Source organism: Apis mellifera, linkage group LG1 (genome assembly GCF_003254395.2).
Source record: "Apis mellifera strain DH4 linkage group LG1, Amel_HAv3.1, whole genome shotgun sequence".
NCBI classification, from domain to species: Eukaryota; Metazoa; Arthropoda; class Insecta; order Hymenoptera; family Apidae; genus Apis; species Apis mellifera.
The window spans coordinates 26,879,835-26,892,878 of record NC_037638.1 but is presented as its reverse complement, the minus strand read 5'-3'; the positions used below and the strand labels follow the sequence as shown (position 1 = coordinate 26,892,878).

The 13,044-nt window shown below is 35.6% G+C and overlaps 1 protein-coding gene across 1 annotated transcript in view; it reads left to right on the top strand.

Moving 5' to 3' along the window:
• Positions 1-326: 326 nt before the first annotated feature.
• The window catches only part of LOC100577959, a 33,497-nt gene continuing 20,779 nt past the window's right edge, over positions 327-13,044 (top strand). The window contains exons 1-4 of the mRNA XM_026446329.1: positions 327-350; positions 746-912; positions 3,604-3,899; positions 7,383-7,712. Coding sequence (XP_026302114.1) covers positions 327-350; positions 746-912; positions 3,604-3,899; positions 7,383-7,712 — 817 coding nt within the window. The remainder of the gene's footprint in view (positions 351-745; positions 913-3,603; positions 3,900-7,382; positions 7,713-13,044) is intronic.

Here is a 13,044-nt window from a genome sequence, read left to right as displayed (position 1 = left end):
GTCGGTCATCTCGAACCACTTGGGATTTCTAAATGTAAAGTAAATAATAATCTTACGTGTCTTTATTTATAACGTTAATTATATATATATATATAATTATCGAAGGGAATCCAATGCTACTTGATCTTGATGCTCGTTCGCTCGTACGACCCAGATTCCCGACACGACATTGCCTCGATTCGAATTCTCGGAAACGGATATCGAGCTATGATCCCTCTCAAAACCCATCCATCCCTTTTCGCCAAAAATCAAAAAAAAGCAAGGGGGATATGCCTACAAAGTGAACAAGCTTCTCCTTCTCCCGCGCTCTTCAACCGATCTTCAAGATGTTCGTCTTGTTCGCCCTAGTGGTGCTTTTCACGAGCGCTCTGACCCCGGCTTTATTCGCGTGGACGATAAACTGTGTTACGCGCGAATAAAGAACACCGTCTTCGGGATTCTTGAAATCTTGTAACAATCACGCTTCCATTTAACGAATGCTTATTTTCTCGATCAAACGTGATTTCTTCTTTCTTTTTTTTTTTGTGAGCAACTTAACTCTGATTGAATATAATATTATCGTGTACACTAACTTGCACTTTGTGTTTACTAATTTCAGGTACTAACAAAGCAAAGTCGACAAAGCGAAGACAAACTAACCACCATCCGCGCAATGCACGCATTATGTCAACTCTGAGGATCGCCCCGCATCGCCTTAAATCGTAATAAAGAGAGAGAAAAGAGAGGATCGGGGTATAAATAATAGGCGCGGGCGACAATCGTGGTGAAAAAATTCGTCGCCAAAATTAACGCATGCGCATCTAATACGCTAACGAATCGTGGATACCTGATCGGGGAAATTAATATCCAAAGGGTTGATTCAAACGGTCCATCCTCGAGGAGAGGAAACAACGTGGTTGTGCGCGAGAAAGGGTGAGCACGTAACTATGCGGAAAAATTCCATTTTCTTGCAATTTCTCAGCCTCGTTACGTTTTTTCGTAATGAAAACTAAAAGTGGATCGGTTTATCCAAGTTGCGCGAAACGGGATAATTAAAATCTTTGCTCTTTCGAATTATCATTCCCTTTTCATTTCCTGTTGTTATTAAACACGCCATCGTATATTCAAAATTTTAGTTAGAATTAACATTAATTCGGTTAAACGGTTCGCTGTTAAAATGTTAATTGAAATTCAAGGGGTTTTGAATCAGATATTAATAATCAGAGTCAAAGAGATCGATCGAACTCTATAATGGAAGCATTTTAAAAAAAAAGTCAGATTGCGGATTTTTATATGAACTTAATCTTTTAATTGTAACAAGAACATAAATTCTTCGAGTTTTTACGTGGAGAGAAAAAAAAGTTAAAACTTTGTCGTTAAAATCCGTTCAGAAGATAGAGTGTGCTATTGAACTCAATTTTTGATTTATTCGGATAACTTAATCGGTTGCCGAGATATAAGATTCAAAAAGTTTCCATATACTTAAGATTATGAATGGACTGCACAATTCACCGACCTACATCCTTTCTCCGCAAGTATTACGAACTATCTACTTCCAGGAACCGCGTCTGCCATTTGTCTGGACATTGGGATAGGTCGATGTAAAATGCCCGAACGAATGGCAAACACGAAGAAAACGATTAAAAAAAATCACAATCTTTTCCTCGCATATCTCGGCGACCGAAATCGGGATAAATCTGAGAGCGTTTTAAAGGGCAACGTCCCTCGCTTTCAATAATCGTTCGTTGACCGGAAGTAATTATCTTTGAAGTTGGAGGAGGATTTTCAATAATAATTCGATCGAAATTAAATTTATTAAATATTTAAAAAAGAAAATTATTCTCCTTTCCTTTGCACGATCATATCTCGAGAAGCGAAAGTATCGTATCGAGATAAATCGAGGTGCGTTTTAAAGCATCCCCATTGATTCGTTGACCGGAAGTAACTCTGCGCTCAGAGTTGTAACGGTTCGAAAGTTTTTTAGAGATTTTTAACAGAGTTTTTTCCTTAAATTTTTTCGAATATCTGAAGCCGAATATTTTGTAATCACGTGTAATTAATATATACGTTAAGTTAACGTATGATTTATATATATAAAAAGAAAAAAAAAGTCGGTCCAATTCGTTAGATCCATGATAGAGCACGATCGAGATTCAATGATTCTCGATTGCAAACCCCCTTTGAACAGAATTTATCGAAAATATAATAATGAAAAGTTAAGTGGAGAGTTTAAAGCGCTCGGTCGTCAAACTACTTTTCACGAATTCCATTTTCCATTCGGGAAAATGGAAATTGAACGTTAATGGAGAAGTACAGAATGGGTTATCAGAGCACAAGGGGCGCAAAGCGAAAAGTCAATGGGTGTTTTGCCGCGGCCTTCATAGAATTCCCGATTTTCCCGCCCCGTCTCGGGGGTAAAACAGAGATACGTGGAAACAGCGATCCGCGTAAATTCCTGGCTATTCACCGCCGAATCCCGAGAGCGCGGACGTATCCGGGCGGAGGAAAGCGGTCCGGCCGGCCAACTCTCGAGTATCGAAAAGCAAAGGGCATTCGCTGACAATTCGCCCCGACAATCCACCGATATAAAATGCGTATCCGACACGGAGAAAAATTGGGCTCGAAATTTAAATTCTCACTTTATTTTTATCGCTTTTTAATTTAAAAAAAAAAATATCGAATCGTCAATCGAAATTGCGAATAATTCGACTTTTGTATAATATAGATTTTCAAAATTTTATCTCGGACACGGAGAAAAATTGGGCTCGAAATTTATATTCTACCTCACTTTTATTTTTTAATTTAAAAAAAAAAAGTCTTGAATCGTTGATCGAAATCGCGAATAATTCGATTTTTGTATAATATAGAAATTTCTCAAAATTTTATCTTGGACACGGAGAAAAATTGGGCTCGAAACTTAAATTCCATCTTACTTTTACTTTTTAATTTAAAAAAAAAATCTCGAAAGCGCACTTTTCGAATCGAAATCGCGAATAATTCTACTTTTGTATAATATAGATTCTCAAAATTTTATCTCGGAGAAAAGTTGGGCTCGAAACTTAACTTCCACTTTACTTTTATCGCTTTTTAATTAAAAAAAAAAAAAAAAAAATCTCGAATCGTCGATCGAAATCGCGAATAATTCGATTTTTGTATAATATAGATTCTCAAAATTTTATCTCGGAAAAAAGTTGGGCTCGAAACTTAAATTCCGCCTTATTTTTATCGCTTTTTAATTTAAAAAAAAAAAAGTCTCGAATCGTCGATCGAAATCGCGAATAATTCGACTTTTGTATAATATAGAAATTTTTCAAAATTTTATCTCGGACACGGAGAAAAGTTGGGCTCGAAATTTAAATTCCACCTTACTTTTATCGCTTTTTAATTTAAAAAAAAAAAAATCTCGAAAGCGCACCTTTCGAATCGAAATCGCCAATAATTCGACTTTTGTATAATACAGATTCTCAAAATTTCATCTCGTATGTTACGTTATCATAAGGAAATCGATTTTACGAATTTATAAAAAAATCGTAATTTTTGTTAGAAATTAATGAATTAATTTGTCTGAAAAGATAGGGAGAAAGAAAATGGAGGAAAAAAAAATGGGGAAAAAATTGATTGCAGGGCTCGAAGAAGCCTGCGAGTACGGCGTCAGGAGATCGCGGGGCCCTCCTCTGAAAGAAGGGGCTCCGCGCGAGAAGGGGCACGTAAACGTAGTACCCCTGGACCCGTCGTGGTGTTGTCCGCCGGGGGTGGCGGTGGTGGTGGGGGCGGAGGTGGGTGCAGACGCCGTGACTTGGAACGACGCGGAGGTGGCGGTCGGGGGGCTCCCTGCCTTGCCACCATCAGCTCCTCTGTCGCGGGGAGCGCGGGGGGTTGTGGCCCTGTGGTGGGGCTTCCCTCCTATAAAAAGCGTCAAGGTATCTTCTTCAACGCCAAATCGAAAAGGATCGATCTTGTTTTCACTTGAATCTTTTTATTCGAGCAATAATCTACAGGTCAATTTTTTTTCCCTTTTTTTTAATTTTTAAGGTGAAGAGAATTAATCTCGTTTTTGTTTCGATCCTTTTTTTCTTTTTTCGTACCTTATTTTATTTTCTCGCATCGAAATCATTAAAATAATTCGTTCATTTCCATCTCGAAATAATTCATTCCCTTTCGAAATTAATTAATTTAATAAATACGTTCCGTGCTCCGAGCGAGTAGTGAATTTTAATAAAATATTATATACCGGCAAGTGTAGTGACTAGTACGTTTAAATTTAGATACACTTATTCGTATGAATATAAATGTCAGTGATTGATACAAACGTGTCTAAATATTTAAAAATTACTTTGATTGAAATTCATTTTTAAAAATATTATTGATTTTTAATTTTCAAAGATATGTATATATATATATCGTGGAATTATTAAACTTTTTTTAATCGTGAATTTTACTCTGGAACTGGAAAAGAAGCAATTGGAAATTTTGTATAAGTAATGAAATTGTTTTGTGCATCCGTTAATGAGAGAGCTTTGTTGATGAAATGGAGTAGACTGTTAATTAAAACATATAAATAAAAAAAGGAATATAATAATTAAGAAATAACCAGGAGGAGGAAATTCCTGGGAGATTGGATAATTAATTAGTTTAAAGTCAAAGGAGAATAAAAAAAAAAAAAGTATATTATTACTGTATGTTAATTGAACTTTTATATTACTTTTTTTTATATAACTAGTAGATTCTAATAATCAAATTATTAGTAGATTATTGTTCTAATAAAAATATCACAATTTGCTTGTAACGCATAAAATTTCATTCTCATTCGAAAATTCATTCAAATTCATTTCTTCGATTATTATTCGATGGTGATAATTGATATCATTTCTCATGCTAAAAAAGAGGATAATTGCAAACGCTTTTGAAAGAATTGAATGCAATGTTATGTAAGAATATACCTTTTACGTATTTTTTCCATAGAAATATCTCAAATTTATTATTTAACAAAAGTATAAGTTAAACGATACACGATATGTTGGTGTAAAATTTAATTTTTTATTATATACAACGAAAAACGAGAACGTTGGAAAAACGTAACGTCGATCGAAATACACAGAAGGTAGAATAATTTTTGGTACATCATGTATATATATATATATATATATTGGTTTATTTTCAAAAGTTTAACACAGTTATTGTTATCGCATTAAACAGGGCGTATAGGAGATAAGCAAAGACAAGTTACGCTTAGCTGACTGTTCTCAATCTTATCTAGCTTGTCACGTTAAACGTATTAGACTTGTCCTCACTTGCAAAGGCTTAGTATCCTAAACAAGCTCACGGTAAATTTAATCCATTATGGGCGATCATTGGGCACAGAATTTCAATTTCACAAATGATCAAAAAGAACGCGATATTTATCATCGATCGAATCTATCTAGATTCTAGTCTTAGAAATTAATTCGAATTAAATTTAAATTCGTTCGGCTCTTACGGTTCGCTTCTTGGACAAAGCTTGAACATCTTATTCCACGTCGAGAAACATTTAGGTCACGCCTATCCGTATCCGGCATCTATGGTTAAACACCGTTGACGGTGATTAGTCGGCTCGAAATCTCGATACGTGCGTTAATTGCATTATTTCGTCGCCCCCTTGATCGATAATCGAAATCCGTGCATATTGATGAAAAATTAGCAAGTGAAAATCTCTGATTAGGTATTTCGATCTCAAATTCTACCCCCTCGTTAACCGAGCTTGATAACAATTACACGGAATAATTTGCCTTTCAATTAAGCAATTTCACTAATTAAAGAAGTAATTACCGATATCCTATCCCCATCCCCCCCGTCCCGTTTGTTTCAAAGTCAGTTAACATGATTCGCCCTATCCGCTTAATTCCGCAGAACACGGTTACAGATTATTTAATGCATATCTGAATATATCTGGCATGCCGCGCATCATTCAAGCGCATAATTTCGCGTCTATAATTACCGTTTCTAATTATTTAGGCTTTGTTGCCAAATCAGCAATTTACGCAAGTAGGAGGCGCGTTTATCACGCGCCCCTCCGAATTATACCGGCGAAAATACGCATCGTTGCCTAACTCGAAATTGCGAGCAAATTTATACAGGAATTTTAGGAAAGGCATCGGTTGGCTGGAAGAATCTGACGAGTGAATAAATGAATCGATGTATATATATATATGGTAGAAATTTATTTTCCCTTTGCACAATTAAGAAATCGAACCTCTGTGAATTTCGATCGATCTTTATAAAGAAGATTAATTATGGAAATGGAAATATTTTATTGTTTGATATTTAAATCGAATAATAAAGATAAAATATATGAAGAGACACGATCTTATCGATCGCTTCCTTCGGGATTCTTGTCTTTAATATCGAAATTGTCTTTTTCATCCTAGCGATGAATGTTTTAACGCTTCTTTCGAAGAAAAATTCCCCGATTCTCGCAATTAAATTTTCTATTTTTATCAAACCTCTTCCCATGTTCTCGTTACAAATTCGAGCTATTTTTCACGCGACACTTACTCGACTCTCGCCTACGATTCGCTTGAAACATTGATACGCCTGCCTAACAAGTTCAAGCAACATTTATTTTTATTATTTACCCGATGTGTATCTGTACAGAGATTTTTTTTGAATGAATATTTAGATATACCGATTCAATCCCAGCTTGAAATTTCAATCTCACTTTCGTCCGAGACGAAAAGTGCTTAGATTAATAGAGAAAAGTAAAGATATATCGAAGAACTCTGACCTTTCTGCTAGAAATCATAGATAGTTGCTCGGATGTTTGAACAAAACTTGCGCATAATACGAACGATCAGGCAACAACGATAAAGGCACGCTGGTCGGAAAGCTTTGAAAGCAAATAGCTTTCGAAACTTTGCAGTATCTGCTCCTAAATGTGTTTGATTAAAGAGGAACAAGTCCGAAGGAGGGAGGGTTAAAAGTTTCGTTAAAATCCGCGTGACGAAGCTCCCGGAAACTCCCTCCCCTATAAATAAATAAATACAAAGTTCGTAATAATATTTTACGAAATATTTTCCGAAATAAACACGGCGAATTAACCGTTGAAAGCGCAAAAGTTTAACGAACAGTAAACCCTATATTAATTTAACCATCTTCCGTGGAAAAAATCGAAACTTCCTAAAGTCGAAACGAGCATCTCTGTACATTTGCACGAGAAACATCCCTAGTTTCGAAATAAGAATAAATCGATTCTCAGATAAATTCGTGCAACGTTCCACGACCAAACGTCCCTGTATCGAAATAAAAATAAATCTCAGATAAATTCGCACACGTACACACGACAGAGCACGCAACGAATTACAGCGAATCTCGTGGAATCGTGGCGTAGCGTTGGAGCGGTGTTGTAACTCGGTGTTATAATCTCGAAGGTAGCGGCGCCGCCTGGGGTCGTGGTAGCCGTGGCCGCGGCAGAGGTCGCGGGGGCGGCGCGAGCCTCCTCGGCTCAGGCGTCGCCCCCGCGAATTACAATTCAGGACTGCAGGGCGTAGCGCCTGAACTGCGAGAGGTGGTGAACATTCTTGGGGAGAGGAACCAGGTCGGCACGCTGACAGGCGTGGGCCCGCCGCCGGGGGCGTTGGACAGCGACGGCCAGGGGGACGAGGAGGAGGGCACCTCGACGAAAAGGCCGCCTAGGCCCCTCTACAGGAGGCTGATCAATTACGTCCGCCAGGCGTGGACCGGAGTGAAATTCGCTTTAGGTATTTAGATAATTGTCGCTCGCAAGTAGTAGCCCTGTTTATCTATTTTGCATGATGAAGGAAATTTCTTAGATAGATTTTTTCCTTCCCTTCCTCCTTCAGTTAGGTATTTAGATAATTGTCGCTCGCAAGTAGTAGCCCTGTTTATTGCATGATGAACGAAATTTCTTAGATACTTTCTTCCTTCCCTTCTCCTCCAGTTTTCGTTTCGTATTAGAAAGTTTGGAAAGGTGTTTGAAATATGTCCATTCAGAAAAATGATTCGTGGGTTATTTAAGTTGATTTCTTTTTAAAGTGCATGTGTTGGAGGAAACCTTTTATCCATAATTTCTATAATGAAATACAAGTTAGAGGGGATGAAATTTCGGAATGCAGATATGTTTCGCAAAGTTGATGTCAATTTGTGAATAGAATTGCAGCTAGCTTTCGAGTGCATGTGTTAATAAGCCGTCAATTTGAGGGAAAGCAATCTCTTAAACAGTCCTCGCGTAGAAAATATTTCCAATTTAAATTATAATTTAATCTCATCTCGGTATTAATTTAATGCACAATATTTTTTATGTGTGTTGATAATCAATTTGAAGAGAAGCAGTCCCTTAAACAGTCCTCGCGTCGAAAATATTTCCAATTTAAATTATAATTTATTCATCTCGGTATTAATTTGATGCACAATTTTTTATATATACGCGAAAATACAAAATTGCAGGAACGAAACAGATGAAATTTCGGGAATGCAAATATGCTTCGCAAAGTTGATGCCAATTTATGAATAGAATTACAGCTAATTTTCGAGTGCATGTGTTAATAAGCCATCAATTTGAGGGAAAGCAAACAGTCTCTTAAACAGTCCTCGCGTAGAAAATAATTCCAATTTAAATTATAACTTATTTATCCCGGCATTAATTTAATGCACAATTTTTTATATGTAAAACGTGAAAACACAAAATTGCAACTAGCAGGATGAAATTTCGGAATGCAAATGTATTTCGCAAAGTTGGTCCCAATTTATGAATAGAATTACAGTTTTCGATTGTCGTTCGTTTAAAGTGCATGTATTAATAATTAATTTAATAAGCCATCAATTTGAAGAGAAGCAATCCTTTAAACAATCCTGTTGAAAATATTTCCAATTTAAATATAATAATTTATTCATCTCGGCACTAATTTTTTTAAAAATTCAATCAAACGCGCAATTTTTATATAAAGCAAACTTGAAAAAAAAACACAAAGTTGCAGCTAGCAGGAAAGATGAAATTTCGGAATCCAAATATGTTTCGCAAAGTTGGTGCCAATTTATGAATAGAATTACAGCTAGCTTTCAAATGCATGTGTTAATAAGCCATCAATTTGAGGGAAAGAAGTCCCTTAAACAATCCTGTTGAAAATATTTCCAATTTAAATTATATAATTTATTCATCTCGGCTCTAATTTTTTTAAAAATTCAATCAAACGCGCAATTTTTATATATAAAGCAAACTAAAAAAAAACACAAAGTTGCAGGAAAAATGAAGCAGATGAAATTTCGGAATGCAAATATGTTTCGCAAAGTTGGTGCCAATTTATGAATAGAATTACAGCTAGCTTTCAAATGCATGTATTAATAAGCCATCAATTTAAGAGAAAGCAGTCCCTTAAACAATCCTGTTGAAAATATTTCCAATTTAAATTATAATAATTTATTCATCTCGGCACTAATTCTTTTAAAAATTCAATCAAACGTGCAATTTTTATATATAAAGCAAACTCGAAAAAAGATACAAAGTTGCAGCTAGTAAGAAAGATGAAGCAGATGAAATTTCGGAATGCAAATATGTTTCGCAAAGTTGGTGCCAATTTATGAATAGAATTACAGCTAGCTTTCAAATGCATGTATTAATAAGCTATCAATTTAAAGAGAAACAATCCCTTAAACAATCCTGTTGAAAATATTTCCAATTTAAATTATAATAATTTATTCATCTCGGCACTAATTTTTTTAAAAATTCAATCAAACGTGCAATTTTTATATATAAAGCAAACTCGAAAAAAGATACAAAGTTGCAGCTAGTAAGAAAGATGAAGCAGATGAAATTTCGGAATGCAAATATGTTTCGCAAAGTTGGTGCCAATTTATGAATAGAATTACAGCTAGCTTTCAAATGCATGTATTAATAAGCTATCAATTTAAAGAGAAACAATCCCTTAAACAATCCTGTTGAAAATATTTCCAATTTAAATTATAATAATTTATTCATCTCGGCACTAATTTTTTTAAAAATTCAATCAAACGTGCAATTTTTATATATAAAGCAAACTCAAAAAAAAACACAAAGTTGCAGGAAAGATGAAGCAGATGAAATTTCGGAATGCAAATATGTTTGGCAAAGTTGGTGCCAATTTATCGCGTATACCGCACCGTGCACTCGAATCATATCCCATGAAGTTAGAACACATTTTCCAGAGACGTGCGAGGAACCAGGTTGTCTCCTCTCCCCGAGCTTCTGTTCGAAGAAGCCCCCCTTCCCCCGAATTGCTTACGTGCTTTACCCAGTCATCTATGTTGCATGATTTCCTACATACTTCTTCCTTGCACACATCCTCCCTCGCTCTTCGCCTCCGTGTTTCCAAAAGTGTGCTCGACTTACCCTTCGATCGACCTTCTTCCTCTTCTTCTTCTTCTTCTTCTTGCGATGCTTCCTCTTGCTCAACGACTATCATTGAATCCTGCCATGCCGGTGTTGCGTTCGAGTAAAGCCCGATGAAAAATTCAAACCCGCCACTTAGAAATCCTTTTAAATATCAATGAAATAATTCATCGAGGTTAATAAGAAAATATTACCGAGCGCATTTCCCTTCAGAAAGAAGGAAGGAAAAAATTATTCCGTTCCGGAACTCCTCTCGAGTTATTATTATTATTATTGATCTTCACGTTCGATTATCTGAAAAGTTTGTTTATTGTCTTCAAAGAAACGGGATATTACAGGATGATAATTTGAAGAATAAATAAATGAAAGTTGTGAAGGGAAAGAATTCGAGGGATACGAGCATTGATCGACGATGCATGAAAAAAAAAAAAAAGGGAAAAAAAATAGGTCAACATTTCCCCATTGAAGAAGGGGAACAGTTTCCAATAAATTTCTTTACTCGCCGCCGTCGCCGTCGCCGTGAGAGGTAACTGAATTCTCGAAAGCATTTCCACTGCAATTCAACGCCTCGTTTAATCGCGAGATGAATAAAAGCGTATGTCGCCGGTGCGCGATCGAAACAAGCTGACAATAGGTTTCTGCCGTGGGAAATTCATTTAAACGAAGGTGTACGGCTGTGCTCACGGCAGCGGCCGTGATCGGTGCATCGTCGATCGCACGTGCCTCGAATTATCCTTCGATCAAAAAGAAATGGGAATACGCGCGCCAATGTTAATTGCTTTTTAACCTCTCGATCGAACGATTTTTATCAAAATATTCTCCTCGCTTGATCCATTATTTTCGATTACTTTATTCCTCGCGAGAATTAAAATTAAAAAAAAAAAAGGAAAAGAAAAACTAAAATCCGTGTAGAAGAAAAATATTAATTCGCTTTGCAAAAAGAAAAAAAAAAGAGTTAATGAACGTATAAATGGATTAAAGGAGGAAAAACGGAGAGAGAGAGAGAGAAAGAGGTAAAAGCGTGAAATAAAGGTAAAAAAAATCTCTTTGGATTTCTTCCGTGTAATGGAGATTTCAAGCCTGGTGAATCCGCGCGAACTATAATATATGATTGCCAAGGAGCCTCTCCGTTGTACAGCCGAGAGTATCCATATCTATACTTCATACGAATTTCAATTACAAACGGATATTCTTCTTTGTACGAGGATTTATTTTAGAATTTTCCGTATTGAGAAACGATACGACAAATCAATGTCTCTCTTTCTCTCTCTTTCTCTTTTTCTTTTTAACGTATATGTCGTTTACAATAAATAAACAAAATTGAAAAGGACTTCTGGAAAAGGAAAGAAATATTAGAGAAGGAATATTATTATATTCTTCTCGATACAATTTATTTTAAAATAATTATATTCGACGAGACTGAGCGTTTAATTTATAGCGAATCTATGATGATACATCGACGATGTAAACCCTTCTCCTGGAATAGAATATCATATCCGAAATTGAAATTTCAAAGTTCATCTGAGCGAAGTTCCTTGATTCCTTCCTAGACACGCATTTCATGAGTCTACGCTGCACATCAGAGGATATTACTTCACGAACAAATACCTGAACTATTAAAGTAAATATCAGAGAAATTAGTTGTTCGCTTTTTTATTCCCTTTGTTCTCTTCTTGCAAGTACGAACATATATATCCTTTGTGTAATATTAAAAATTATTATTAAAATATTATTACACGTATTGCATATTGCAAAACGCGCAGCTTCCTAAATCCGTGGTATCTGGAAAATATACATCAAAGGATACTACTTCACGAATAAATACCTGAACTATCAGAGAAATTAGTTGTTCGCTTTTTTTATTCCCTTCGTTCTTTTCTTGCAAATACGAACATATATATCCTTTGTGTAATATTAAAAATTATCATTAATGGGACACGTATTTGCATATTGCAAAACGCGCAGCTTCCTAAATCCATGGTATCTGGAAGATACACATCAGAAGACACTATTTCACAAACAAATACCTGAACTATTAAAGTAAATATCAAAGAAATTAGTTGTTCGCTTTTTTATTCTCTTCGTTCTCTTCTTGCCTTTGTATAAAATTAAAAATTATTATTAATGGGACACGTATTTGCATATTGCAAAACGCGCAGCTTTTCCGTGGTATCTGGAAGATACACATCAGAGGATACAAACAAATACCTGAACTATTAAAGTAATTATCAGAGAAATTAGTTGTTCGCTTTTTTATTCCCTTCGTTCTCTTCTTGCCTTTGTATAATATTAAAAATTATTATTAATGGGACACATATTGGCATGTTGCAAAACGCGCAGCTTCCTAAATCCGTGGTATCTGGAAAATACACATCAGAGGATATAAACAAATACGTGAATTATTAAAGTAACTATCAGAGAAATTAATTGTTCGTTTTTTTTATTCCCTTCGTTCTCTTTTTGCAAGTACAAACATATATATTTTTTGTGTAATATTAAAAATTATCATTAATGGGAAAAACGTATTTGCAAAACGCGCAGCTTCCTAAATCCGTGGAATATCTGGAAATAATCAATGTAAACACGTTAACCTCGGATACGGTATAATCGTCGTTTTCATGACTCCGAAACATGCGTTTCGAATAGCGCATCGAGTTTAATTGGTTGAAAGCTGAATATGACTACTTGAAGATTAAACCAGGCGTAAC